The sequence below is a fragment of the Vanacampus margaritifer genome, chromosome 6 (assembly GCF_051991255.1).
Source record: "Vanacampus margaritifer isolate UIUO_Vmar chromosome 6, RoL_Vmar_1.0, whole genome shotgun sequence".
In the NCBI taxonomy this organism is placed as follows: Eukaryota; Metazoa; Chordata; class Actinopteri; order Syngnathiformes; family Syngnathidae; genus Vanacampus; species Vanacampus margaritifer.
In genome coordinates this window covers 16,127,657-16,154,580 of record NC_135437.1, presented here as the reverse complement: position 1 = coordinate 16,154,580, position 26,924 = coordinate 16,127,657, and the positions used below count along the sequence as shown (strand labels likewise).

At 39.5% G+C, this 26,924-nt stretch overlaps 1 protein-coding gene across 1 annotated transcript; it reads right to left on the bottom strand.

Annotated features, from left to right (window-relative positions):
• Window positions 1–594: 594 nt before the first annotated feature.
• hsd17b12a (hydroxysteroid (17-beta) dehydrogenase 12a) lies at window positions 595–26,491 on the bottom strand. Its single transcript, XM_077567706.1, has 11 exons — window positions 25,998–26,491; window positions 6,631–6,677; window positions 6,095–6,170; window positions 5,692–5,799; window positions 4,710–4,774; window positions 4,586–4,630; window positions 4,280–4,314; window positions 3,098–3,179; window positions 2,940–3,005; window positions 1,699–1,848; window positions 595–1,605 (listed from the first exon to the last, which is right to left on the bottom strand). Exons 1-11 carry the CDS (start codon window positions 26,173–26,175, stop codon window positions 1,465–1,467), a joined length of 993 nt encoding a protein of 330 aa, XP_077423832.1. The 5' UTR covers window positions 26,176–26,491; the 3' UTR covers window positions 595–1,464.
• Window positions 26,492–26,924: the final 433 nt, after the last annotated feature.

Here is a 26,924-nt window from a genome sequence, read left to right as displayed (position 1 = left end):
TCCGACTTTGGAAAATGCCTATAAAAATAATTGTAAAAAAAAAATTATGGTAATTAACAGAAATGCAAGTGAATTGGGAGAGTAAAAAAGATGTTCAAATTCAACCTATTTCAGGGAACTGTGCTCAGGGCAGCCGAAACAAGCTGATTTCGGGCCTCCAGCAAAAAATAAATAAATGATTACATTGTTTATTCTTTACAAATTTGATCAAAGTAAAAAAAATATTAAGGTGACAGATAGAAAGTCTACCATTAGTGCTGTAGTATTACAATGACGTGCAAATAATGCAGAAAGTCATCAGGGGAAGAATAGTGACTAGTGCAATAATTACAATACAATGACAGTTGTGATTGACAAGAAGGACAAGAGTCGTCGGGTGGAAACTATGCATTAATATTTCTTATAGTTGCAAAAAGGTCGTGAAGCCTCAAAGCCTAAAGAGACTGTTTTTGTTCATTTGTTGGCACTAGAATTATTGAGTCTCAATTATTAAGTATCTTTGGAATGGAGGGAAAACCTGGAGGAATGAGAATATTCACAGATATGACATACAGTAAAGAGTAAGCAAATGTGAAACAAAATTCACGCCAACTGTCAAATGTATACTTTTATTAACAAACGGTAGCAAAAATAAGCTACAATCAGAAGTAAACAGTGCATATTACATATAAAGTGAAAAAATATAAAGCATTTTTAAAAGACTGCTGACACCCGAGAGGCACTCATGAAAACGTTGCATACACCTAACTCGGACCATCACTGCTGAAAAAAATATATATCTGTGAAGCAGTCAATGTGAAAGGTTTAACATGGAATAATATTGTCCGTTGCTGTGGAAGCACGTGTGGAAATAAAGGCAAAACATGTCGTTCCCATGTAATTCCAGCATCAATGACCGCAGAAAGGCACTTCTGTGTAGCTTGTCAATCCAAAATAAAACAAAAACAAACACTGTGATACATTGGTGGTTTACAACAGCATCCCACCACATGGCGTCGTCATCAATAAAGTGTCACAACACTTCACTTGCATGCAACGAAACGGGCACTTCCATAGGCTTGTCATAAGAAGCACCAATTGACGAGTATTAAAGCATCAGGTTATGTGTGTGGTCTTATACAAATATAAAATAAATAACTTTACATATATGTATCTACACCATATATATATATATATATATAACATAAAAAAAGCCCACCACCATTTTCCACTGCTTACAACAGCAGGGTTTAACAAACTACTATTTAATTCTTCTTCTTTTTTTCTCCAAGGCGGTAGCAACTAATCTCACGTAACAAGTCATCTCCTTTTTTGTGAAGGTTCTTCAGCAGCACGCAAACTCACACGCCCAAGTTCTCTTAATAGGACTCCCACCCCCAAAAGGGAGACCTTACACACTCACACTCACACTCACACACGAACGAACACTCAATTAAATACTGCGTTCGGGTCGCGTCGCTGCTCTTAATCAGTTTTGAAGCCGGTTCCGTTTTTAATCTCGCGCAGCTTCCTCCTGTGCAGGTATCCCGTACGCTGGAGGCGGTTCATGCGCGCCCCCAAGAAGATGACGATGCCGATGGGTACCATCTTGGTGGTCACCCAGCCCTGATGGGTGCGAGGGAAATGGAAATGATTCTGTTCATGTCAAAGTTGCAAGGAATGAATATGAACACTATTTGTACGGCGCGTGTTTTTTACCATGACAGCGTGTGGGAAGTATCCGTTGGTCTGACTCTGCAGCCCGACGGTGCTGAGCTCGGCGGCCACGTAGCGCTCCGGGGTGGGCTTGTCCAGGGTGGGCTTCCTGATGCGGGTCATCTTGGTGACCACGAAGAAAGGCAGCACGCTCTGCGGGAAGTCAGCGTATGCTCTCAAAACGGCTCAATATTGAACAGGGTTAGAACGGCTTTGAGAACAAGTTGCCTACGTTTGGGTTACGAAGAGATTAATTACATATTTTGTGCACCGACGGATGCGGTTTATATGTTGGGCAAGATTTGATGGAGGTGTGTTGAGACGAGGGGGTTGCAGAAGTAAAAGTGCAGTATTGTCTATGAACAGCAGGTGTCACAAGAGTGACAAAAGCAGGTGCTAAATATAGAACGTTCACATGGAAAGTTTGACAAGATTCCTTGACAACAGAGCAAAAACAAACAACTTCATGCACCATTTAGTCTTCAAAGTTGAACACATAGTTCCACTTGATTGATTCAGATCACTATTTTAACACCTTGTTTTATTTTATTTTACTTCATTTGGTGAACTTTGTTTTCATTTTTTTTCCAATCACTATATGACCTTATTTTTTTTACTGTATTTTATTGCCTTGTTTACTTTTATTATACTGTGTTTTACTGCCCGTTTTATTTATGGCATTAAAAAAAAACGATTTTACTGCTTTTGTTTCACTTTGCAATATTTGCTTTATTTTACTGAATGATAGCGTCTTACGATGTTTTATTTTACTGTATTTTACAAACTTACTTTGCTTTATTTAATTCATGTATTTTACTACCTTTGTTTCATTTTACTGTCCTACTTTGTTTTTTTAATGTAGTTTATAGTTTCCGTTGTTTTGTTTTGCCCTTTTTTAGTGCCTTACCTTATTTTGATGTTATGTATTTTACTGTCTTTGTCTTAATGTACTTCATTGCATTTGACCACTTTTATTTTACTTTAATCAACGACCTTATTTCTATTTAATGCATCTTATTCTATCTCCTTATTTAGTTGATATCATTTGACAGCATTTGTTTTATTTTACTTAAATTAATTCCAACCTTACTTTAAATCATGGGACTCTACCCATTTACTTATATTTGCATTTGACTTCATTTTCTCACCTTACATTGTTATATTTAGGTGTGTCCATGAGGTCAATTCACATGAGCGTGAATCCTCCAATCTCCGTGAGAGAGAGAGACAGCGAGCAGCCTTACCTGGATGATGATGCCCTGACGCCTGTACTCCTCCTGGAGGCCACGGGAGAAGAAATCCACAAAGGCCTGGCGTGGAAGAGAAAATAAGGAAAATAAAGATGGTGGGAAATTGTAATCATTTTGGCTTCAGATGCCTGGAATGAGGACGGCATGCTAACCTTTGTGGCAGAGTAGATGGTGAGCAGAGGGACGGGGTACATGCCGCTGGCCGAGGAGATGTTGAGGATCACGCCTTTGGATCTGAAACATAAAGAGCAAAAGGAATTGCAATGGTGTTTAGTTGACCAAGCGTTTGTGCAAGCAGAATGATCACATCTCATCTCATTTTTGTTTGTTTTTTAATCCAGACTGTAAATGGCAACTTCAATAAGTCATTTTGCCACGATTGCCCTCAAACGCCCTCATGCTTGGCTGAGATCATCATCTTATAGTAGCTTTTAGAGCGTTTACAAATATTTTTTCTTTATGATGTTACGGTAATAAATACATCAATAAATAATGTATAATTCCATTTACTTGGCAGCAAAATATATAAATTATTAAAGTTAATAAAAGGTAATATGGAAAATCAAAAACATTTTATGGAAAGAAAAAAAATACTCAAATGTGTCATGTGGATGCATTTTTTAAACTAAAATAAAATCAAGATTTGCCATTTTGATTTGGGTAAAATTTAAAATGTATGATATTACATTATAATCTATAAAATATATAAATTTATATTTATATCAAATTTAAATAAATAAATAAAGTATATATCTGTGGAAAATTGTGGTACATTTAACAGAAAACCTATTTAAAAAGTGTGCTCAAGATGAATCCGGTTAATAATAAAAAAGCAACAACAACAAAAACAAACTAAACCTATAATAATAATAATAAGCACTTTTTTATTAAGGCTTTTTTTTTTTAAGAAAATGTATTCACAGGCAGTTTCAAGTGTTCAAACCTTTTCTCTGAATCTATTTTTGGATCAAATCGCATCAACAATTTCCCAGGGAACCCTTCGTCTGCCCTCTCAAACACACACAGTGGCAGTGCGCGTTGCCATGGCAGCCTGTTGCTGCAGTGATGTAGTCTAAAAGAGAGCGAGAGAGAAACGCTCCGGCCTCACACGGCTCCAAAATGTGCCTGCGACGCCATTGGCCGCCGCCGCCGGTCACGTGATCGCATGCCGGACCAATCGTTGCAGGGAGGGCACTTTGTGTGAATTGAAAGCTTGTCAGCGTTTGTGAACAAAAGGAAGGAGAGGACGCAGCCATGACGGGGAAAGACTCGCTCATACTTCATATCTAAAAGATTCTTATTTACATTTTTATGGGTGGTGGGGGGTTACTCACCTGTCAGCCATTCTAGGCAGCACCAAGCGGGTCATCTGTTGGACAACAAACACAAGTTAGTGTGTAAATGCTTATAAAACACATGTAGGAGCCTGATGGGGTTAAAGAATTAGAAAACAGAAGAGAGGTAGAGAGTGTGGGAAAGGAGGGAGGGATGCGTGGGTGGTTGGCGGGTGCAGACGGCGTTGGTGTAGTCCACCGTTGCTTTGGGAACGAGCGAGGCACTGCAGGTATCACCAAAGAAGAAGAAGAAGGAGCAGCAGCAGAGGAGCAACAATTGCATTTACATGGAGGCTGGAACGTTACCTGGCACACTGAAGTCATGTTGACGTTGATCATGTTGGTGATGAACTGAAACGCACATTTGGCACGTGACATTAAAAAATGTGCTTTACCAAAACAAAAACAAAACAAAACAAGTCAGACTTACATTGTCCAGATCTGGAATGTGGAGGTAGTATTCGGGGTATGCATAGGACACACCAACATTATTGACTGTTAAACACAAAAAAAGGGGGGGGGGGGGTGGGGGGTCAATTTGTGTACCTATAAAAAATTGTCACATGTGAATGTCATACTAAAAGCATCCACAAGGGGGCAGTAAAAGCAAAGGAGAGAAACTATCCAGTCAGCCACACCTCACAACCAGCAACTACTGTATATTTAAAACATGGGCAGAGTTCTTTGAATGTGTGAATAAGTGAAATTGACTCTATAGTAATAAATAATAATAATAATAATCCAAAAAATATATATATATTTCATACATAGTGACGTAATGCATTGCTCAACGACTGGCTCTACATTTTTATTACATGATTTAGCTGTACATTTTGTTTTGTCTTTTTTTCTGTAGTACTGTGTGTTTTAACATTCTTGGAGTGGGTCAAACAGGGGGGAAAAGCGCCTTATTACAAAAAAAATCATGGGGACCTTGTTCTTTTCTTAACTTTATTTTTTTTTAAATAATTGTACTAAATGTTTTTAAATTGCAAAAATAAATGTAGGCTTTGGTCTTTTCTTCTTTATCATACATTCTTTTACCTGCAGAAAAATACTTTTAAAATGGCCTTGCACTTTTCTTTGTATATCCAAGTTGGTTTTTTTTTAAGAATGACTTAAAAATATTGAGCAAGCAGTGACACAAAGGGGTTAAAAAGAGCGGCGAAATGTCTATGTGTACCTTGTTTTTGCAAATAAACAACTTTGATTGTCTGGGATTTTCAAATGGTCTCTTTTTTTAATCATTAAACAGGTAAGCAAATCACATTGACCCATGAACATTGTTGGTAGTACTGAAGAAAAACATACAGTGAGCTTTCAGTTCATTGATGATAAAACCAACAGTGGTCCAAAATTTAAAACAAACCTAGTCCCTTAAAACAATTCAAGTAAGTATTTTATTTGTTTACCAAGGACACCGATCTCCAAGCCTGACAGCCCCGCCTCGATGGACGGATAGATGTTTGTCTTGCCGAAGTCCACCGCAATGGTCTTTGTCTCCACGCCAAACTGGTCCTCTGTGGCAGAAAGTAAGGAAGAATTGAGTTTTTCCTGCAGTCATCGCTAACATTTACTTTGTGGAAAACAATTACTTAGCAATTAGTCAAGACACAAACAGAATCGTTGGCATTAGGATCTTTGTGAGAATCCTACTGCAGTGTCAGAATTGAACAGCAGAGGGCGCTGCAGACCAACAAAGCAAACTATTATGTCATTGCATGTCCAAAGACGTCCAGGACAATTATTGACGAAACACCCTAAAAGAAGCTGAATGACAACACGGCCAGATTATTTCCAAAGTTGCACACTTACCAAGTGACCTGGCCACGTCATCCAGTTTATGTTGGGAGCGGCTGATCAAAACCATGGCAAAACCTCGACGAGCGAGCTGCAAGCAAAACGTGTCAGGTTACGATCAATCTTTTAAACACAGAACACACCTTTAGAGTAGAGATTTGGGGTAAAAGATGGGGGTTAAATAATGATTTTAGAAAGAACCATGAACTAGAAGGTTGGGGAAACCCTTGTTTTAACAGTAAGCGTTATTTATGTGCTGGCCCACACAGAATGGGTGGAAATCCACAATATACTGCATCTCATGGGTGCGTACTGAGAATTACCAATAGAGTGGTGGAACACTATTGTTTTCATGAGCAGCACAAATATGCACCACAAGCATTAAACCAAATGTTTCAAAGCCATTATACATATTTCCCCTTATACAAGAGTGGCTGTGGCCTATGAGTAAACTCTCACAACCTCTCTGTCAAAAAAAAGTCTATATAGATTTTTATTATTTGATTGAAGAAAAGGTGAGGGGGGAAAAGAATGCCTTTCAAGAGACTCACCTCTTCTGCGTAGGATTTCCCGATTCCATCAGTGGCTCCCGTCACAACTAAACAGGGCAGAGAAGGTAGGTTAGAGGTCAGTCAAGGGTTTTAGGACAATACGTTCACATTGATTGATAGGCATTCTGAGCACAAAAAAAAAGTCTGTTCAAAATTGAGCAAGTGTATGAGGTGTGCATGGTGCAAGTATGAGGGAGGGTCATTTTTTTATTAAAAAAATAAAACAGTCATAATAAAAAAAAAAATAATAATAATAATGCCTGTTGCAAATACAGATTTTAATGCATACTTTTATTTTATTATCATTTGTAATGAACATCTCAAAATACATAATATTAATCATTTATTGTAATGTCATACTATTTAATATTTTTACTTAATTAGTTCTATCCTTGACTTATTGATTTGATGCTCCTTTTTCTAACAATGTAAAATTAGCTCATTTTATAGCAATAGCTGAACTCTTCGTAACCTTGCGGCATATTAGCATGATGTCTGCAACATGGCCGCCTCGTGCTGGTTGACTGCAACGCAGACAAAAAAAACCCTTCAGGTTGGACCGCTTGTCAAGGCGAGTGAGCGGTGGTTAAGCTCCAATGTGACGGAGATTCCCTGTGACACAATGCCGATGTTTGTAGATAAGACGCATGTTGTGGATGGGAGTAACTTTTAAAAGCTTAGCGGGATCAAGGCTGAGGATCGGTGTTAAGTCAACGAAACTTGAGGAAAGTTTTCTCTCATGCGGCAACATACCTGTAAAGTGTAAAGTACAGCATTGTGTAGAAGCTCTATCACCTAAATAATTACTGCTCACATTTGGCTAGAAAAAGGGGAATTCACTCCTATCCCTAAGGCTTGGCAGCATGTTGCTAGGCAGAATTTTTGGGGGGGAAATCCAAGGAGAGCAGACTAAAACCGTTTGTCGCTAACAGTTGACATTTACTGTGAAACAAAAGAGAATTAAACTTTATATACTTTAACACCAAAATGTTGCTCTAACCATCTAATTTGATCTAAAAAAACATCAACTAGCTTTAAGCTAACAACAATGGAGTGTGAAATGCTATAAACAAGTTAACTGAATTTAGCAGAGCAAGCATTCACCTCCAGGAAGCAAGCTAACATGGCATGTGAGCGAAAAGCGCTAACATTAGCCGAGCAACCAGAAGAGGCTAAAGAGAAAAATGATATATAGTGTTAATAAACCATATATTCCATTACACTGATGCAAAGTAGATTGATTGGAAAAGTTTGTTGCTACACCTGTTGCTAGGCAGAATTTGCGGGGCAAGGTAGTTCATCACCAATAACTGACTGTTACTGTTACTTGTACAGCTTTCCCTCATATTCCGCTGGAGTAAGGTTCCAAAAAAATACCCGCAATAAATGAAGTAGTTGGCTTTATGTTTTAAGGCTCTAAAACCCCTCACCACACAGTTTATACACTTTTCTAATTGAGGCATTTACATTTTCTCACAGTCTCTTGTTTAAACATTTCTCAATGTTCAAACCTTCATGAATAAAAAAATTAATAAATAGGTACATTAAAATTGCACTAAAAATAGTGGCAACCGTGTTATAGTGAGGAAACACTATTTACAGTTACAAATTGACAAGCCTTTAATAGTATTTACTAGTATTATTACTAGTATTGTATTTTTTCAGGAAAAAAAAAAAGAACCACCTCACCAATAAATTTACAGACCAACTACTACAGCATTAATTCGACAGCATACAGTGGACCCTTGGAATTTGAATGGTGAAAAGAACTTAGCATAGCCAAAAAGCTAATGCTAAATTAGCTTAAAAAAGCTACTAATGTGACTTTCATTAAACAGCATGGTTGATTGTTGCTATGCAGAACTCAAGGGACAAAGTCATTTATGCCCCACAACCGGAGAACAGAGTCAACCAAAATTAGAATTTTGGGGAGTGTTTGAGATTAAATGGTAGGTCCAAAAAAGGTATCAGAAAACCATGCATGTTGTTCAGAAAAAAAGGACCACCTAACAAATAATTAGACCAGTCTTTCTCCAGAAAAGACCCCACGCTCAAAAATCAACAGTATACTATTACATCAACGCCATTCGGAACCTGAACGTCTGAATCTGAACTTTCAGATGAGGATAGTGTGCCATTTCTCATGTGCTTGGCAATTTGTAATTGTAAATAGTCAGCTATAGGCACTCAATTGGACCACTTGGGATTTTCCTGGGAACCAGTGGTTGGCCTTCCAGTTTGTCAAACGCCGCCTTCGAATTGATGAATTTGATGATGAAGCGAAACAAAACGCTAAAAAATAAAGCTGATGCACATGATGGTGCGCTCAACGCATCTATGATCAGTTGATGAAAGATTAATGGAGGCATAGAGGACATTCTCTGGCAACGAGCGAGAGAAGAGGAGACGAGAGGGAGGGAGCGATGACGAACGAAGAGGAGGAGGAGGAAGAAGAAGAGGGGCTGGCGGGATGCGGAGGGATCCTGGGGGCGTCTAAAAATAGAATTGGAGCGAAGCAGGAGAGGGAGCGTGTGAAGGAGAAATGGAATAGAGAGACGGATGGATGGAGGGAGGGAGGAGAGGAAGGCGAGCGAGAGTAGCACAAAGTCAAAAAGTGAAAAAGGCGAGCGGAATTTATTTTTAAATCTGACTCTTTCGTCGTCGTTGTCCTCCCTCCCTCCCCTCCTCGATGTTAAGAATGAAACACTCCGACACAAAAAGCCTCAATGGGAGCGGACCGCACCAATGCACACCACAGGGGAAGCAGGAGTCAAATTGTTGAAGAGGAGAACCAAATAAGTGTGTGATTAACACTCATTATATCTAGAGGTGTCACAATGAATCAACAACTAATCAATAATGATATAAATTGACTTGATTATTTTGATAAAGTATTCATCCATTTTGTTTTTTTCATACAGCAGCTCGTTTGCATTGGATGCCACTGGAAATGTGCATCTGATATTGTGAGATGAATCCAAAATTGTAAATATTAACACAATAAAAGCAAATTGTAAACGTTTCAAAATAAAATAGACAACACGTGAAGATATTTTCTATATTATTCTTACGGGACGCCACAAAGTTGCATCTGCATTGAAGCGGGACGTGCGACGAGGCGCACGTCAAGGGTCCTGTAGCTTCAGTATGTGCATGAATGCATGTCACGCATGCCAGGTGATCGGGGGCGTGGCGGGGCGGGCCAAATTGACTGATGTTACCTTTGGCAGCTCTCAAATTGACGAGCTGCGGAGTGACGAATGATGCGACACAATGTTTTAAATGCCCCATGATATGAAAGTCGGTCCTGGCTGCTCAGTAAAATATTCCGATTCTGTATTAATGACCAATCAGCAAGCAACACAGAAAAAGATAACACCGACGGGCGTGCAATTGAATATCACACAAGGTATGCTCAGTCAAAAACTCCCATTTCAAGCTTTTAATGACCACAAAAGCTTAACTGCGTTGAATTCCTTGGACACAGCATTTTTTTTTTTTTTGCAACAGCCCCGGAGCTTCACAAGCTTACCCAGGGAAGGTGAACCTTAGGGCAAGGCAGCATTCTTGCTCTACCCCGAGCCTCCGCCTGGAGTTTAAAATGCTTCCCCAGAAAACGTGACCCTTCCTGGGCCTCTTCCTCTGGAGCTTGTCGAGCTTACCGAGGGAAGGAACTTTTGAGGGGCAACACCCTGAGTCTCTGTATATGTTGGCAATGAGAACAAAATACACCCCGTAAATATGCAAAAGGAATAGAGTTGATTACTAAAAGGGACTTTGGTAAACAAAATGGGGTGGACACAAACTGTGTTTCACCTCCCAAGCTCGCATTTACACTTGTGGCTAACCTCACTTCTGTTGGCAGCCTATTCCACGCCTGTGCAGCATAACAGCTCAATGCCCCTTCACCGTGTTTGCTTTCAACTCTGAACTCCACTAATCGAGGCAAGTCTGCGAGGACTGTGGTTTTAAATTTGACTTCAGTGCCAACATTTTCACTCTTGTACGACAACCAAGCTAGTCCTATAGTCACTTAAAACAATTTGCTATAAACATTCAAATGCATTTTGCACCATTCACAAAAACATTTCTTGGTGGGTGCTGCTGAGATTCCAGAGGGAGCTCCAGCACCCGTTCGCAAACCCTCACCCCTCCTTTCACGCACATCTCCATATCCGTGCTGTACTTATGAATGGCAACACTCCTCCCACCTATTATATAATAGCACCATTCTCTCAATAACCGTCGCATGTGTGCGTGCGCGTGTATTGCCAGTAGCGCGTGTGTGCGTGAATGTAAGCGGGCTTTGGTACACAGATTCTTTACTCATTATGGAGACATCGTTTTAATGGAAAATAGATATAACCAAGCATGATACACATAATATGAACAACAAATACGACAGACTTAGCTACATTATTAGAAACGGCGTCGTCGACACTTGAACATCTCCGACCAGATCTCATTAGATTTTGCAGCTGAGCGCGAGTTCTCACATTCACATCACGCTTATCAACCTTTCTCTCGTCAGACCGCGGCGAGAGCGGCCTGACGGGGGCGCTTTCACACCGCGAACGCCGACTTGGCGCTGCACGTCACGTCCAGAGGTATTGACGTCCCCCAGCCTTTTGTCTCCCTCCCCCCTCCATCCTCCCCTCCCTGGGCTGAGGAGCGGCCGCTGCCAGCTCGCTACGGCGCGACTCTAAAAAAAGCAGCAGGAGGAGTAAAAATAGCAGCGACTGCCTCGTCTGGGAGCTAAACCCCCGCTCGCCCGCCCCACCGCCCTCTCGCTACCCAACAGCCCCCCAACATCTATCCATCGCCTCCCGCCTTCCATGCTTTGCCTGCCGCATGCACCTGAATACCAAGCAAGATCGCCAGCGTCACCGTCAGCATCATCGCCACGACAACCGGGGCTGCAGCATCCACGCTGCATGCTGGGAAACACCACGCGCGCACACGCTTGGAATCATGATGGCAAATGGGAGAAATTCAACTAAATATAGATAATGGTTGCCTGTTACGATATAATATTGATAAAATGTTGATAATGTGTCTTAGTGATGCATTATAGGAACTTTTGGAGCAAGCATAGTGATGGCCAACAGGTGGAAAAAATGACAAATACAATGTGAAAACATTCAAACTTACCAAAACATAAAAAAATTGCAAACAGTTATATTTTTTGCATCTGGCTTTAAGAGGCGGGGCCTGGTGGGATGACGCAATTGTCTGGGTGCGAACTGTGGACGACATCAGCTTCTGCGTGATTATGCTCATTGTGTTTTATTGCTGTTCCGGTATGTAATAAATGACAAAAAAAAAAAAAAGTTCATTTGTGACTTGACATTGGTGGCTCTCCTTTCCCACATGTGAGGGCATCACAGTAAGCATAGGGAAACCAAAAAGATTGATTAAAAAAAAATTGCGCTAATGATGACCCGCAAAGTAGAGGGGGCACACTGTAGATCAGGGGTCAACAATCATTTTAAAAAGTTTGAGAATAGCAACAAAAAAAGTTAGATGTGTCCAATGGGAGGAGGTTGTTTCTGTCGAAAACAGTTAAAGTGATACTTGATTAATTAGCCGTTTTCAGCAGTAAAAAGTTTTGTCTAGATTTTAATTAATTTGATGACATTATTTTCCATGTGCAATTAAATACACATTTTGCCACTTGCTGTTGACTGAAAATGACATCACAGGTGCTCAGGAAACGACCAATCACGGCTCAGCTGTTTTCTGGTGTTGGTCATGTGACGTTAGCAAACTGAACCATGATTGGTTGTTACCTGCTTCCTGAGCAAGGCGTGATGTCATTTATTGATGGCGGCAAGTGGCAACTTGTTTTTAAAGGTATTTATTGTACATAAAAAATAAGTTATCACATTAACCAGACAAAATATCTTTTTACTACTAAAAATGGCTAAATGAGTCAAGTATCCCTATAATCTATATATATATTTTTTAGAATTAATTATAGTATTAAGACCATTTAAATTTAAACAATGGCTCTAAACGACTTGATTATTCAAATAAAATATTATCATCAAATTATTTGATAATCAATTAGTTGTTGATCGATGAATCTTTTTCACATCTACATGGTTAGCTTATCAGACCGGTGTGGTTTCGGCCGTTTGTTTGCTGACGACGGCAATGTTCTTGTACTGTCATGAATCCATCAACGACAACAAACGTTGTTCCTGTGGTGAATGCTTGGGAATTCCAGTCAAACACCTGCGCAGGTTTGCTTTGGCTCCATGAGCGCATAGTGTCGGTCCCCTTTTCTGTGTTTGCGAGCCAAATATGTGTCACGTTAATTGTCTTATTGGCTCCACCAGTTTATACTTAATCAATGTTCCAGGATGCTTTGCTTGAGAAGCTTGCTTTATTTTTAGTTTTGCGTTTTTGTGGCAAAGTGTTGCCCGCGGCATACTTGTTGCATTCTATCAAAATAAAGGACACATTTGGTTTTGTCTAGATTTTGAAACCATCATAAACAATTTTAAATAATAAATAATCTGTCCCAGCAAATGTTTTAAAGGAAAAATGGTATGTAATTAAAACGTCTTAACATTCTTTGGTCAAAATTACAAAAGCATGTGGAGGAATCGAACATATTTGCAAAAAACGTTCCAGCGTATTTTAATACTTAGAGTAAATACGTTCGAATGAGTATGTTTGAACATAATGGCAAGTACGTTCAAATGTACTTGTAGGTTAAATGCTAATAACTTCACAAGTCGTTGCCCTGTGGCATTATGGGGGGAAAAATGCGAAGTTTTGTTGCCCGTGGCATACTTGTTGCAATCTATGTTGTTGTCAAAATAAAAGGACACATTTGGTTTTGTCTAGATTTAAAAAAAAATAAATTGCGCTAATGATGACCCGCAAAGTAGAGGGGGCACACTGTAGATCAGGGGTCGACAATCATTTTAAAAAGTTTGAGAATAGCAACAAAAAAAAGTTAGATGTGGCTCATTAGACAATGGGAATTTTACAACCCAAAAAAAAAGAAGACATTAATTGCTACTGTGAAAAGAGACTGGGTTTGTCTCAGCCAACGTAAGGGTCAGTGAAGGCAACATGTACCGAGACTGGCAATACTTTATAAGCAAACTAGGTACAGTATGTCTTTTTTTAAATGTTCATGTAAAAAATAATAAGAAGAAGTTTCCTATACCATCAATGCGTCACATGTTCATAAATGTCAAAAAAGTTTGACATTAAAAGGGTTGCAGTCACCGTCTTAAAGACACAGTAGTGAAAATAAGTGTCCGGCAAATCCTCAATTAAGATTCTCAGTGAGGAGAGGCTGCGGTCCTCGTATGCCCTGCACTTGTTATGTAATCTGTCGCACCCCAAACTCGCCTATCAACGAGCAGAGGCCTCCTACGTTACACTGAGGAAGGGAGGGAGGGAGGGAGGGATGCAGCACAAGATGGAAACACACACACACACACACACACATGTATATTTCTTTAAATAGCAAGGGAGAAAGTCACATGGGTAATATAGAAGTCGACAAAAATAAAGCTTGATAGGGAAGGAGGGAGGCTTGAGGACTTGTACTTCAGAGCCAACCAAGATAGAGGCAGCGTCTATATTTGGATCCACAGAAAAAAATAGCTTTAAAAAAAAAAAAAGGCAAAAATACCCCCCCCCCACACACACACACACACACACAAAAGTAAATTTATTTCAACTAGTTGAGCTGATTTTTGAGGAAACTTCACAACTTGGAGGTTTTAGTGCACACAACATGAAGGGATCCAGACAAAAGATGGCCTTTCAAGCCACCGTCTCACAAGATGTGAAGGGTAGAAACAAGTAACTGTGCTTTGTTTTGATATATTTTGGATGCACTTGTTCCAAAAGAAGCAGCAGCCTCAACACAAGGTGTTAAAATAAGAAGTCAGGTCACATTCAAAGCAGTAAGAATGTAAAAAGGGAAATTGAGTATGTTAAACAATGAAAATGTCAATTTTCTTTGTAGATTGATAACCATGTTTTTTTTTTTCTTCCTTCAATTTTTTGACTGCTAATTATGTTCAATGTTATGTAAAAGGAACATTCAAGAATATTGACTTTAGAAATGTTCTTGTTTATAAAAAGTGGGGTGTCTGGAGACCTATTCACCCTGCATCAAGAGGGAAATGAAAATCAACCACAAATTATTCATTTACAAGTCTGGAGGTGGGAGGGGTGAACATCCGTGTGTTCCCAAAGGAGTTTAAAAGTCTTCACAAGTCACCAATAACGCCGGAAATAATAGCTAGAGTTGTCACGATTTGAAAAATCACTCGTGAGAGGGGAAAAGTCACCAAGTTCGCATAGGGTAGTCCTGGATTCATCGTAATGCCTTAGCTCCGCCCCCAGTCGCCATGGTAACGCATAGCAAGTACAGACGCTCCCCTACTTACGAACATTCGAGTTACGAACAACGGTACATACGAACATTTCTGCGCGTACAGTATGTCGAAAAATGTTCGGAAAGAAATTCTGTAAGTTAGATTTTGTATTGCGCGTAGTGCTTCTTTCCGCCGCTAATACCGACGATTGGCGCTGTGAGAGCTCATTGGAGGCTGAGCAACGTGGCGAGGAGGAGGAGGAAGAAAACGCCGGTCCCCATGAAGCAGGAAATAACTTTTGAAGCCGATTCCAGCGACGACGAAGAATCTCTCATGATATAAAATCCTCCTCTTCCTCCTCCTCCATCATCTCCTTAAGCATCGAGTACATCTTCCAAAAGTAAGTTAAACTTCATTTTATTTATCTTATTACGTACATGTACATACTGTGTGTGTGTGTCTCGCTCTCTCTCTCTCTAACATACGTAGTACAGTACAGTAATGTACGTATTCTCTCCATTTTATTAAAAGTTTTTTTCAGTACAAACCAATGCAGGTTACTTGTACAAGCCTTAAACATACTTATATAAACCTTCAATATACTTATATAGGCTTTAAACATAAATTATAATACAAAATATAGCACTGAAGCAACTTACGAACAAATTCACCTTACGAACGATCGTCCGGAACGTAACTCGTTCGTAAGGTGGGGAGCGTCTGTACGTTCAAACTTATTTGTAGGCTTCAAAACTTTGCATTTTCCCCCCCCATAATGCCACAGGGCAACGACTTGTGAAGTTATTAGCATTTAACCTACAAGTACATTTGAACGTACTTGCCATTATGTTCAAACATACTCATTCAAACGTATTTACTCTAAGTATTAAAATACGCTGGAACGTTTTTTGCAAATATGTTCGATTCCTCCACATGCTTTTGTAATTTTGACCAAAGAATGTTAAGACGTTTTAATTACATACCATTTTTCCTTTAAAACATTTGCTGGGACAGATTATTTATTATTTAAAATTGTTTATGATGGTTTCAAAATCTAGACAAAACCAAATGTGCCCTTTATTTTGATAGAATGCAACAAGTATGCCGCGGTCAACACTTTGCCACAAAAACGCAAAACTAAAAATAAAGCAAGCTTCTCAAGCAAAGCATCCTGGAATAATGATTAAGTATAAACTGGTGGAGCCAATAAGACAATTAACGTGACACATATTTGGCTCGCAAACACAGAAAAGGGGACCGACACTATGCGCTCATGGAGCCAAAGCAAACCTGCGCAGGTGTTTGACTGGAATTCCCAAGCATTCACCACAGGAACAACATTTGTTGTCGTTGATGGATTCATGACAGTACAAGAACATTGCCGTCGTCAGCAAACAAACGGCCAAAACCACACCGATCTGATAAGCTAACCATGTAGATGTGAAAAAGATTCATCGATCAACAACTAATTGATTATCAAATAATTTGATGACAATATTTTATTTGAATAATCAAGTCGTTTAGAGCCATTGTTTAAATTTAAATGGTCTTAATACTATAATTAATTCAAAAATATATATATATAGATTATAGGGATACTTGACTCATTTAGCCATTTTTAGTAGTAAAAAGATAATATTTTGTATGGTTAATGTGATAACTTATTTTTTATGTACAATAAATACGTTTAAAAACAAGTTGCCACTTGTCGCCATCAATAAATGACATCACGCCTTGCTCAGGAAGCAGGTAACAACCAATCATGGTTCCGTTTGCTAACGTCACATGACCAACACCAGAAAACAGCTGAGCCGTGATTGGTCGTTTCCTGAGCACCTGTGATGTCATTTTCAGTCAACAGCAAGTGGCAAAATGTGTATTTAATTGCACATGGAAAATAATAAAGTTATCAAATTAATTAAAATCTAGACAAAACTTTTTACTGCTGAAAACGGCTAATTAATCAAGTATCACTTTAACTGTTTTAGACAGAAACAACCTCCTCCCATTGGAAAACTTCCACTTTTTAAGAACTGTTTTTAAAACGTTTGCATTTTCAGTAGCTAGATAGACCGATTTGTTTTCAGGGCCGATACCAATGTCGATTATTGGTAGTCAAGGAGGCCGGGATATTGGCATCATTTTTTTTTCTAAACAAATGACAATCTTGACTTAATTGTAAAGGCTTAACGCATGTTTATTGAACAATTTGTCAGACTTTTCAAAATGTAAAAGTTCTTTTTTTAGACAAAATCTTTTTAAATTTCTAATAAAATGTTCAGTGAGCTCCTAAAAATACCTTACTGAAAACTTTCACAGAAGGTTCCCAGGGTCAGCAATAGGCTATCTTCACAATGATCTTCACTGAATATTTAAATAAATGGTTCACTGACATCAAAATGGTTTTAGATTTACCTTTTTATTGGATTTCCAGATTATTATTTTTTTAAGGTTACCGATACTCATCAAAATGCCCAACATCGGGCTATCCCTAATTTTCCGGCTCCAAAAAAATAATCATCAAGTCAACTAAAATCCCATTTTTGTTGCGTAAACGGCACTTGGATACATATTTAACAGTCACGCCTTTGTGTCTTTACTTGACGTTGACTCTGATATTAGTCCCAAATAGTTTTGGTGCATCACAAAAGTAAAAAAAAAAGTAAAAGAGCAGCGGAACAGAAAAGTGAATGAGAAGATACTGTAGCTGCACGAATCGACAGTCTTCCCATCCTACTCGGCGCGTGTTGCTGAGGAGGTTGAAAGGGAAGCTACAGCATAAGGTTGTTTTTTTGTTTTTTTACCCAGCATCCCCGGCTGTGGCACGTGTCGCTGAGCGTGTTCAGCACATGAACAGCGGTGTTCTCGCTCTCCACCCACACACACACACACACACACACACACACACACACAGACACACGCACGCACGCACGCTACTGGGGGAAGTACATTCACGAGGATTAAAAAGGCATTCATATACCTCGCGCGCGCGCACACACACACACCATTCACATATATGCACATTCGCCTTCAAGTACATGAATACAGCCTGGCTACATGCCTCTTATGTAATGCTCCCGTTTTCTCAATAAAGTTACAGGACTTGCTTATGATGGAGTTCTACACGCGCGCACATGCAGCAGAACACACACTGGCCTTATATAACACATTGTAAAGAAGCATCATGGCAACGAGTAATATTTGGCGACAACATTTTGAAATAAATCCTAGTTAAGATTTTGGTCGGACTAAACATCCACATGTACAAACATCTTTTACATGCATGCAATGAGAGATGTTGGGAGTGCGTGTGCAGGAGAAGGTGAATGGGGGAAGCCGCCTTGACTCACACTGCCTGCATAAAATCAATCCTGCCACTAGGAGGCGCCTGCTCTACAAAAAGGGGAAGTCGAAGGAAAATCCCTGCTGCTCAATGCAGAGCTGCTGAGCTTTTTTTCATCAGATGAGTATAATTAGAAAAACTAAACTAAACTAAAATGAACGCTTGCATTGTTTTTCATTTTGTTTAATTTATAATTTATCCAAAATGTTTTGTTTTGCTTTTACTAGAATGTGTAATTTAAAAGTAGCAAATTGGTCTGCACAAATAATATGTGGTATGCATCTGAAATGAAAAAAAAAATCCTTAATGATTCGTAATTACCTTTTTTAAAGCACTTGTACTGCATATTATAACGAACCATTGTGTATTTTATTGTAATGTATTGCCGTTGAGGACTTGCGGTAAAGCTTTCATCTGAGCCTTGCAATGTTCAAGTTTATAAACGCAACACTGCGTGTGCACGACTCGCGAGTGGAAAAAGAGAGAGATAGAGGGAGAGCGAGACCTCCGTGAGGGAGCGCGTTCGATGTCAACACGTTCAGTGGCATACAAAAACTGTTTCGGTTATTAATAAACGCCAGTTTGCTGACTAAAACCTCCGAATCCTTAATAGACCTTACAAATATGTTAGCGTACCAAACAGAACATCACGTTACACGCACGGTGCTAACGCTAGCTTCCAGACATCACTACACTATGGGAGAAATGCTATTAGGCATCAGCCACAACATGCTTCCTTCTTTTTTTTTTAAATGCTGCTTTATCACTGTCGTGGTGCCGTGAAAATATAAGGGAGGGTTACTTCGTATTTTGGGTGAAATGCAAAATTCTGTTGCTAACACGGGTTAGCCATGACACTCCACTACCCATAATGCATTTGTTTCCATCGTGGATGACCCGGATGATCATTACTGCGCATGTGCGTCAGAGATGGCATCCAGCCCCGGGAGAACTGAGACGAGGCAGTTTTTGATAGAAAAACAGCGCCAAATAAATAAATACATAAATAAACGACTCGTTCACTATTAATATTAATTGCTGATGATTATGATTGTCGACGTCGTGGTGACTAGTGGACTAATCTTGGCAGTTGCAACAAACTTCCCCCCCCCCCCCCACAGTTTTAAACAGATTTGTGAATAATGATTAAACTTAGCTATATAATGCTAAACAGATAGAAATATACTTTTTTTCTGATGAAAGAGGAAAATCTAATCTTTCTTTAGGTAGGTTCCATGTATTTTATAGGAATAGATCACAATATTCTGTGGGCCTTGCAAAATCAGTGAAAATCCAGTAAAACAGCCGGGAGCGAAGGGGGTTGCTTCCGTGAAAATGGCTGCGAGGGAATGAGTTAATGACACCCCAGTTGGAGTTTCATGTAAAACTAAACACAACAAAAAGAATTACACACTTTGTATACAAATGTGACATGGCACGAAATACAATAACTTGAGGTCCGAAAATAGCCCAGTAAGTCCCAAGACTTGTATAAATAAAAATAAAATAAACATGATGAAGAGATAAGGGAGATGCTTATTCACGATTTGAAAGTGTGCAAAGATGCAAGGCTTCAAAAGGTGTGGATGTAGCGGAATGAAAATGTAAGAGAAATGAATTTCACATATTTACTTTGTACAAGGTTATTTTGTACTTTACAAAAAGAATAGTGAGTTCAAGAATAAAGTGTTCAACATGCAGGGATGAGGCATGAGGCTATGATGATTGTTTTAAGTACCGGTAGTGGAATGAATACTAAGTTTTGAAGTCAACGAATAATCATTTTATTAATCCCGATTTCAATCAAATAATCTTGATTATTATTATTACAGTATTGTGTGTATGTGATATATATATATATATATATATATATATATATATATATATATATTTAATAGATTTAAATTGGATTAAATTTCGAGTGCCCAGCCCCAACTTGTGCAACAGTAGATTTCAATAATAAACATGTGGACTTTCCTTAAAAAGCCTGATTTTGAAGCATGACGGGCTGAGCGCGTGCTGACAAACCAGTTGGACTGGCAAGCCGCCAGTCGTAAGACAACGAGAAGACCACACGCGGAATGCAGCTTGTGACACGAGAAGAAAATTACATGGATGGGCTTCAAGGAGAATGTGAAGAGCTGCAGGTGAGAATGCGGTTTTCACAGCCACATTCCCACCGAGAGCAGCATTCGGGTGACATTGCGCTGCAGAATGAGGGGGGTCGCCGTTGTGCAACATCTTACAATGCGGCTTTGCAAAACAAAGAAGTTCACTTTTTGCTTTTAAACACACACAAACATATGCTTAGCAGTTCCATTCATTTATTTGGGGGGGGGTTCGGGTTCTTTACTACTTGCAGGCATTTTCATAAAAAATTCTACTTTTGAAATATAATCATTAGTGAGCTGAAATTGTTTTGTTTTTTTATGTACTGTATACTAATTCAGAGTATAAATGTATCTATAAAAACACCTTTATTTTAGGGCGTTATTCAAATCTGCAATTTACTTTTTACACGAGAAGTTTTGTATTTTGAACTTTAATACATAGAGTAGAACATATATTCTCGCCAAAAACTAATTTTAAGTAAGTATTTTTGGAGTACTTTCACTTTAAGGCATAAAGTCTGACATTTTATTTATAGGGAAGTAGGTTTGACTGTATAAAAATTGAATTCAAAATAAAAAAATTGGATTTAAAAATCAAATCGGTAAAGAATAGTAAATACTGTGGAGCATATATAAAACGCAATCTGATAATAATTAATAGTAATTTTACTTAAAGGCATTATTCGAATGTGCCATTTTACCCTAAGTGGGGTTTGTTAAAAGCAATGTTTATTTTGAGGTTTTTGTTTTGTTTTTTTACTAGGAGGTTATAGTTTAAGTACTAAATATTAGGGGTGTGCCAAAAAATCGATTCTCATTTAGTACGATTCAGAATCGATTTTAAATGTCCCAAAATCGATTTTATTTTAATTATTTTATACTGTTTTGCCTTTGTTTGTGTGTGCCTTTATTGGGAGCGCTGTTCATGTTGTACTCAATTTGGCCACTGAGGGGCAGTGTGGTTCCACGCGGTCTGGTACAATGTTAAGTTGTAGCCACATTAGAGAGTAGAAGGAAAAAGTCATTCCAGTAAAAGTTGTTTTTTTGCAATGTGGAGCCGTTCTTTTGAGTGATAAAAGTGCAGCGAGTAGAGAGTCAGATTGGAGTAGATCATTAAGATTCCTTTCACATCTGTAAATTTAAGCAAAAATCAATGTCAATCAAATCATTTTAAATCAAAAATCGTCCCCAATCGAAAATCTATTCTGAATCGAATCGCAGGCCCAAAAATCGGAATCGAATCGTGACACATTCAAAGATTCCCACCCCTACTAAATATTGTTAATCTAATCATCACTAACTATGGGGGGGGGGGGGGTAATTTTAAAGACCCTGTAATCGAGTAGTTTTGGGAGGGGAAGGGTGCTTTTGTTTAGTTGTTTTTATCCGTCATTTAGCTTGGACTGTAATCGATGAGTAATTTTGATGTGTCAATTTGCTTTATTCAAACCTGCGGTTAAGAGGTTTTGTGCGGTAAATTTATTCTCGTCATTACCAGGTAGGAAAATAATTACCACCAAAAAGTGAGCGAGAGAAGGAAAAAAAAATGACTGTCGTGGAGTGTTTTTAGGGTTAAAGTGAAACGCAATCATTACAGAGTGGGAACAATCGTTTTAACAGTGCACTGTAATTGAGTATTTTAAGGTAATCTAGCATTTCAAGACATTAAAATCAGAATTTTTACTTTAATTGGCTTTGCTTCAAATTTTGTACCCTTTAAATCCAATCATTAATGAGTGGGAGAAAATGTGATTGAGTACTGTAATTAGGGGGCAATTTTACCTTTTCGATACATTCAAATCGGAATTTTTAGATTTATTCAGTAGGGATTGGTACGTTTCAAGGGTTCTCCCTTTCAAATCCAATCATTAGAGCTTTCAAACACTAAACGGGGTACTTTAACTAAGACAGTGTTAAGATCTGCAATTATACTTTAACTTTGAACAACCCAGACCACCAGCTGATCCCTGCAAAAACTACAAAAGTCTCAACTATTCAAACTTAAATAGTCCTAATGTGGACTTTTCCCACAGATGGTGCCCCACAGGTTGAGGAGACGACGCGCGAGAAAAAAATCACGTCATTCACCACATCAACAGGGCCGACCTGCGCATCTGGTCCGACCAGCTGAGGCGAAAGCGCTTGTTGGAGCAAGTAAAGGTTTCTCAAATGCACCTCTTATCTGGGCCTTAACTGCCAGCCGTGCTCACCACGCGGCATTCAACCGGTTTCTGGGAGTGGTGTTAGTAAAGGGGTCAAGTTCACACACACACACAAAAAAAAAAAAAGAAGATACGGCTAACGACCACAATCGGGCAAATCCCATTTTGACCGGGTTTTCCCACTTGCAGCTCAAGAATGATTGATCAGCAGTTTTCCCCACATTACGTACACTGAGCGAGAGGTGTGTGTGTGTGTGGGGGGGTTCACTCGGGGCAGCCGTCAAATTATCAAGTGTCAGCATCCAACTGAAGTGGATCAGAAAGAGACCTGGATCCAGGTTCCAGTAAATTACAATGTGAGCGCAAAGTGATCAGGAAAAAGGACTTTTTGGGTTCACATTGCACATTAGTTTGAAACAGGATCCCATTTTGGTTCACTTTTCTCATTTAATAGAATGTCAACACAATCTAAGTGACAATTGGATGAAACCAAATGGAGATCACCTCTGTGCAATGTGAACACAAACGGGATCAGAAGGAGATCCGGGTCAAAGTTCAAATTGGCCTTTTGGCTTGGTTCACTGTAAACAAGGTCAATTCATCTCTTAAAATAACAAAAAAATTTTTTTGACTTTTGGGGTTGTATTACCAGTTGACTTGACAAAAAGAACCAGTACTGGTTCTGGTCCACTTTCTTATTCAGTACAAGGCAAAACAAATCTAAATAACAACGCGATAAAACCACATTGAGGTAACCTGCGGCAATAGTATCAGTTATGTGCATGGTAAGCACAAAACGGATCCGAAAGAGACCTGGGTCCAAATATAAATGGAATCGCAATGTGAACGGAAACTGAACAGAGCCTCATTTTGGGTTGGTTCGAGGTCTGTGAACAACTTTCTAACTATGATTTGAATTGAATCTGAACAACTTTACAAGTTAATTTGAAAAACCTGATCTAGTTCTGGTTTAATTTGATTACAATGCTTTGGCTCGCCGCTGTGAACAATGAACTTTTATCCATTTCCTCTTTTAAACAAAACTAACAAGTGTGATCACATTGTAAGCTCATTTAACTAATTCATTGCCATTGACGGCTAAAAACAAAAATAATTAATTTGAACTATTTCTATTAGTTTACGATTTTTTCCCTCTTTTGTTAACATGAGTATGAAAAGCTAGAATTTTTTTTATTGTACATTTAGAACAGATATGACATTTGTGATTAATCGTGAGTTAACTAGTCAAGTCACGTGATTAATTACAACTTAAATTTGAATCACCTGACGCCCCAAATTTTTAATAATCTTTTGTTTTCTTTTATTTATTTCTCTTAAAAAAAAAAAAACGAGTGTGATCACATTGTAAGCTCATTTAACTAATTCATTGCCATTGACGGCTATAAACGTCGGAAATTAATTTGAACTATTTCTATTAGTTTAACATTTTTTTCCACTTTTGTTAACAAGAGTATGAAAACCTAGAATTGTTTTCCATTGCATATTTAGAACAGATATGAAATTCGCGATTAATTGTGAGTTAACTAGTGAAGTCATACGATTAATTACAATAAAAAAAACATATTGCCTGTCACCCCTAATTTTTAAAAATACTATTTTAAATTAATTTATGGCAGTGAATGAGTTTAAAAAAATTATCCGGTTCTTGTGCTATTCTGGTCGACTTTCCTAATTAAATACAATGTCAATAAAAGGCGATGCGAATTTGGGTGACACTTCTGAAGCAAAACCAAAGTGAGATCACATCCGGGAGTTTAAAGGATGTGCAGTGTAAATACAAAAGGGACATCATCAACCTAAATTGGATCAGAAAGCGACCTGAATTTAGATTTGAATGACAATATGAATACAAACTGAACTGAATCCCTTATTTTCATGTAAACAGGTTCATTTTCTTAACAAATAACAAAAGAAGGCGGAGGAGGTTGGGGGGAATTTTGCCCACATCACACACTATTTGAAACAGGATGCAGTTCTGGTTTCAGTCCATAATGTCAATACAATGTATTGTTAAGCGAGTATGGTTGACACTTCTGAAGCAAAAGCATACCAAGACCACTTCTAGCAAAAGTCTCAACTTAGGATGAGCAATGTGAATGCAACGTGGTGCCATCAACCTAAACTAGATCAAAAAAAGACCCATGCCTCGATACCAATGTGAACGTAAACTGAAGTGAATCCAGTTGTGTGTTGCTTCACTGTAAACAAGGTTAGTTACAGAGGAGGGGGACATCTTTTTGTGGTAACAGTTTCAGAATACAGGTCTGGCTCCAGTCCACTTTCCCTAATTGATGTAAAGTGACCAATTATAGTGGTGTGTTCACATTGGACAAGTGAACCAAATTGAGACCAAATGTGGCAAGAAACTACTGACTCATCACTTGGAATTCATTTGGCTTCATTTACAGTAATCAATCACAGAACTATTAAAAGGTTGCACAATTGTTCCCAAATGGTTTCCAACATTGTGCATAGTGCATAGTTTAGACTCGAGAGACGCATCACAAAGAGAATCTTTATTAAGCCTATTAAAAGGTATGATGTCATAAAATTCCCAGTCAAGGAATGAGATGTGTTCAAGTGCCATTGGAGTTCTGAATGCACTCCAAGGACGGATGCAAAGGGTGTGTGATCACAATTCCTATATGGTCAACGGATGACTAAGCGGTGAACGGGTGCATGACTCATCGATGTGCACCGGTATGTGTGTGCGCGCAACATCAGTGACATAGAAGGGGAGGGGGTACAAAAAATAAAAAGTGCATTAGTCATCCCTGAAGGCACCATTCATCAATGCACCTTCATTTTAAGCATATTAGATTAGGATTTCGTGCCTAAAAGGAGGGTGGGTGTGTAGGGGCGGTGGGGTGCTACTGGCACACTGCGCAGTATTTTCATCCATGCAGAAGTGGGTCAAACCCTAGCAGGGGAGATTCCAGCGAGACCATATTTGCAAAAATAACAGCAAACATGCTTACATTTTCATCTAACGTTCAAACTATCCTGTCATATAGAAAATCTATATTTTATGGCATACAAATGTAGGTCAGCTATTCAAAAATAGGAGCATGTGGCTTGTGAGGAGTTAATGAGGCTCAAAAGTGCGCTAAAGGAGGGGGGGTGAAAGTGGGGCACCCAAAATGTAGGTGAAAACCCACTCGCACAAAATTGAACCCCATGCCGTCATCTTGCCAAGCAATCAACTGCTTACCTGCCGGTTATGCAACCACCGCAACAACCTTGATTGAGCTCACAAAAACTACCCCCCGCCACCTTTCAGAAAATAATAATGCGCCAAAAGTGAAGTTTAGGCACACCTGGCTTCACTCCAAGTGGTGTGTTAAGGTAAAGTAAGGAAAGGGTAGGAAGGGGCACTCACCTGCCCACTTGCCCAGTCGGGGTGAGAGCAGCTGCCCGTTGCCCAGCACCCACACCCTGAAGCCGGAGAAAAGCCGGTAGAGGATCCAAACAAGCAGCGAGGCCACCGTGAAGGCGCCGACCCAGAAGAGAGGCGTCTCGGCCCCGCGCAGCATGTCCTGAACGTTGGTCCACGTCATGGCGGCGGTAGTGTTAGTAGCGGTTGGTGTTCGGTCCAAAAGTGTGTGTGCGCGAGTTGCCGAGTGAATGAGACCTCAATTGTAAGGCGCTAATTTCCACGGCAGGACGTGAGAGAGTGGCTTTATAAGGAGGTTGTAGCATCACGCTCCTTCACTTCCTCCCCCCTCAACATTTGCCGAGTCTGATTTGACCACGCCCCGCCTACCTCGGCTTCTATTAGCCACGCACGCCGCCATTCAAGCCTATGCCAGCCTCCCATTGGCTTGCGCTCCATGAGGGAGGCGTAGCTAAAGGAGTCTGGGGAGCGTCGCCATTGGCTGGCAGCCCGAACAGGTTTGTCGGTTTCAGGGTGCGTTACGAAACACCCGCCGGAGTGCCCACGCCGCTTTATGAATGAAAGGCGAATCTTATTGGTCGGAAGCCCGTGCCTCGGTCCCCCCCCCCCCTCCACGGAGTGCGCCGATTAGCCGCGCCACACGTTGGTCAGTGACGTCATCGCATGACTAATCGAACAAGAGTCACTCATGCGGTTATTTCAGGTATCCGGTCGTCTCTGCATGGAAACCGGAACATACCTGCTGCACTCATGTCTGTCTGTCTGTCTGTCCATTCCTCATCCTGCCATCAATTCATCATCCATGATCCATCGATTCCATTCATCCACCTATCTACCTATCATTCATCATCAATCTATCCAGTCATCATTCATCCATCCATCCGTCCGTCCATTCATCATCCAACCATCCAT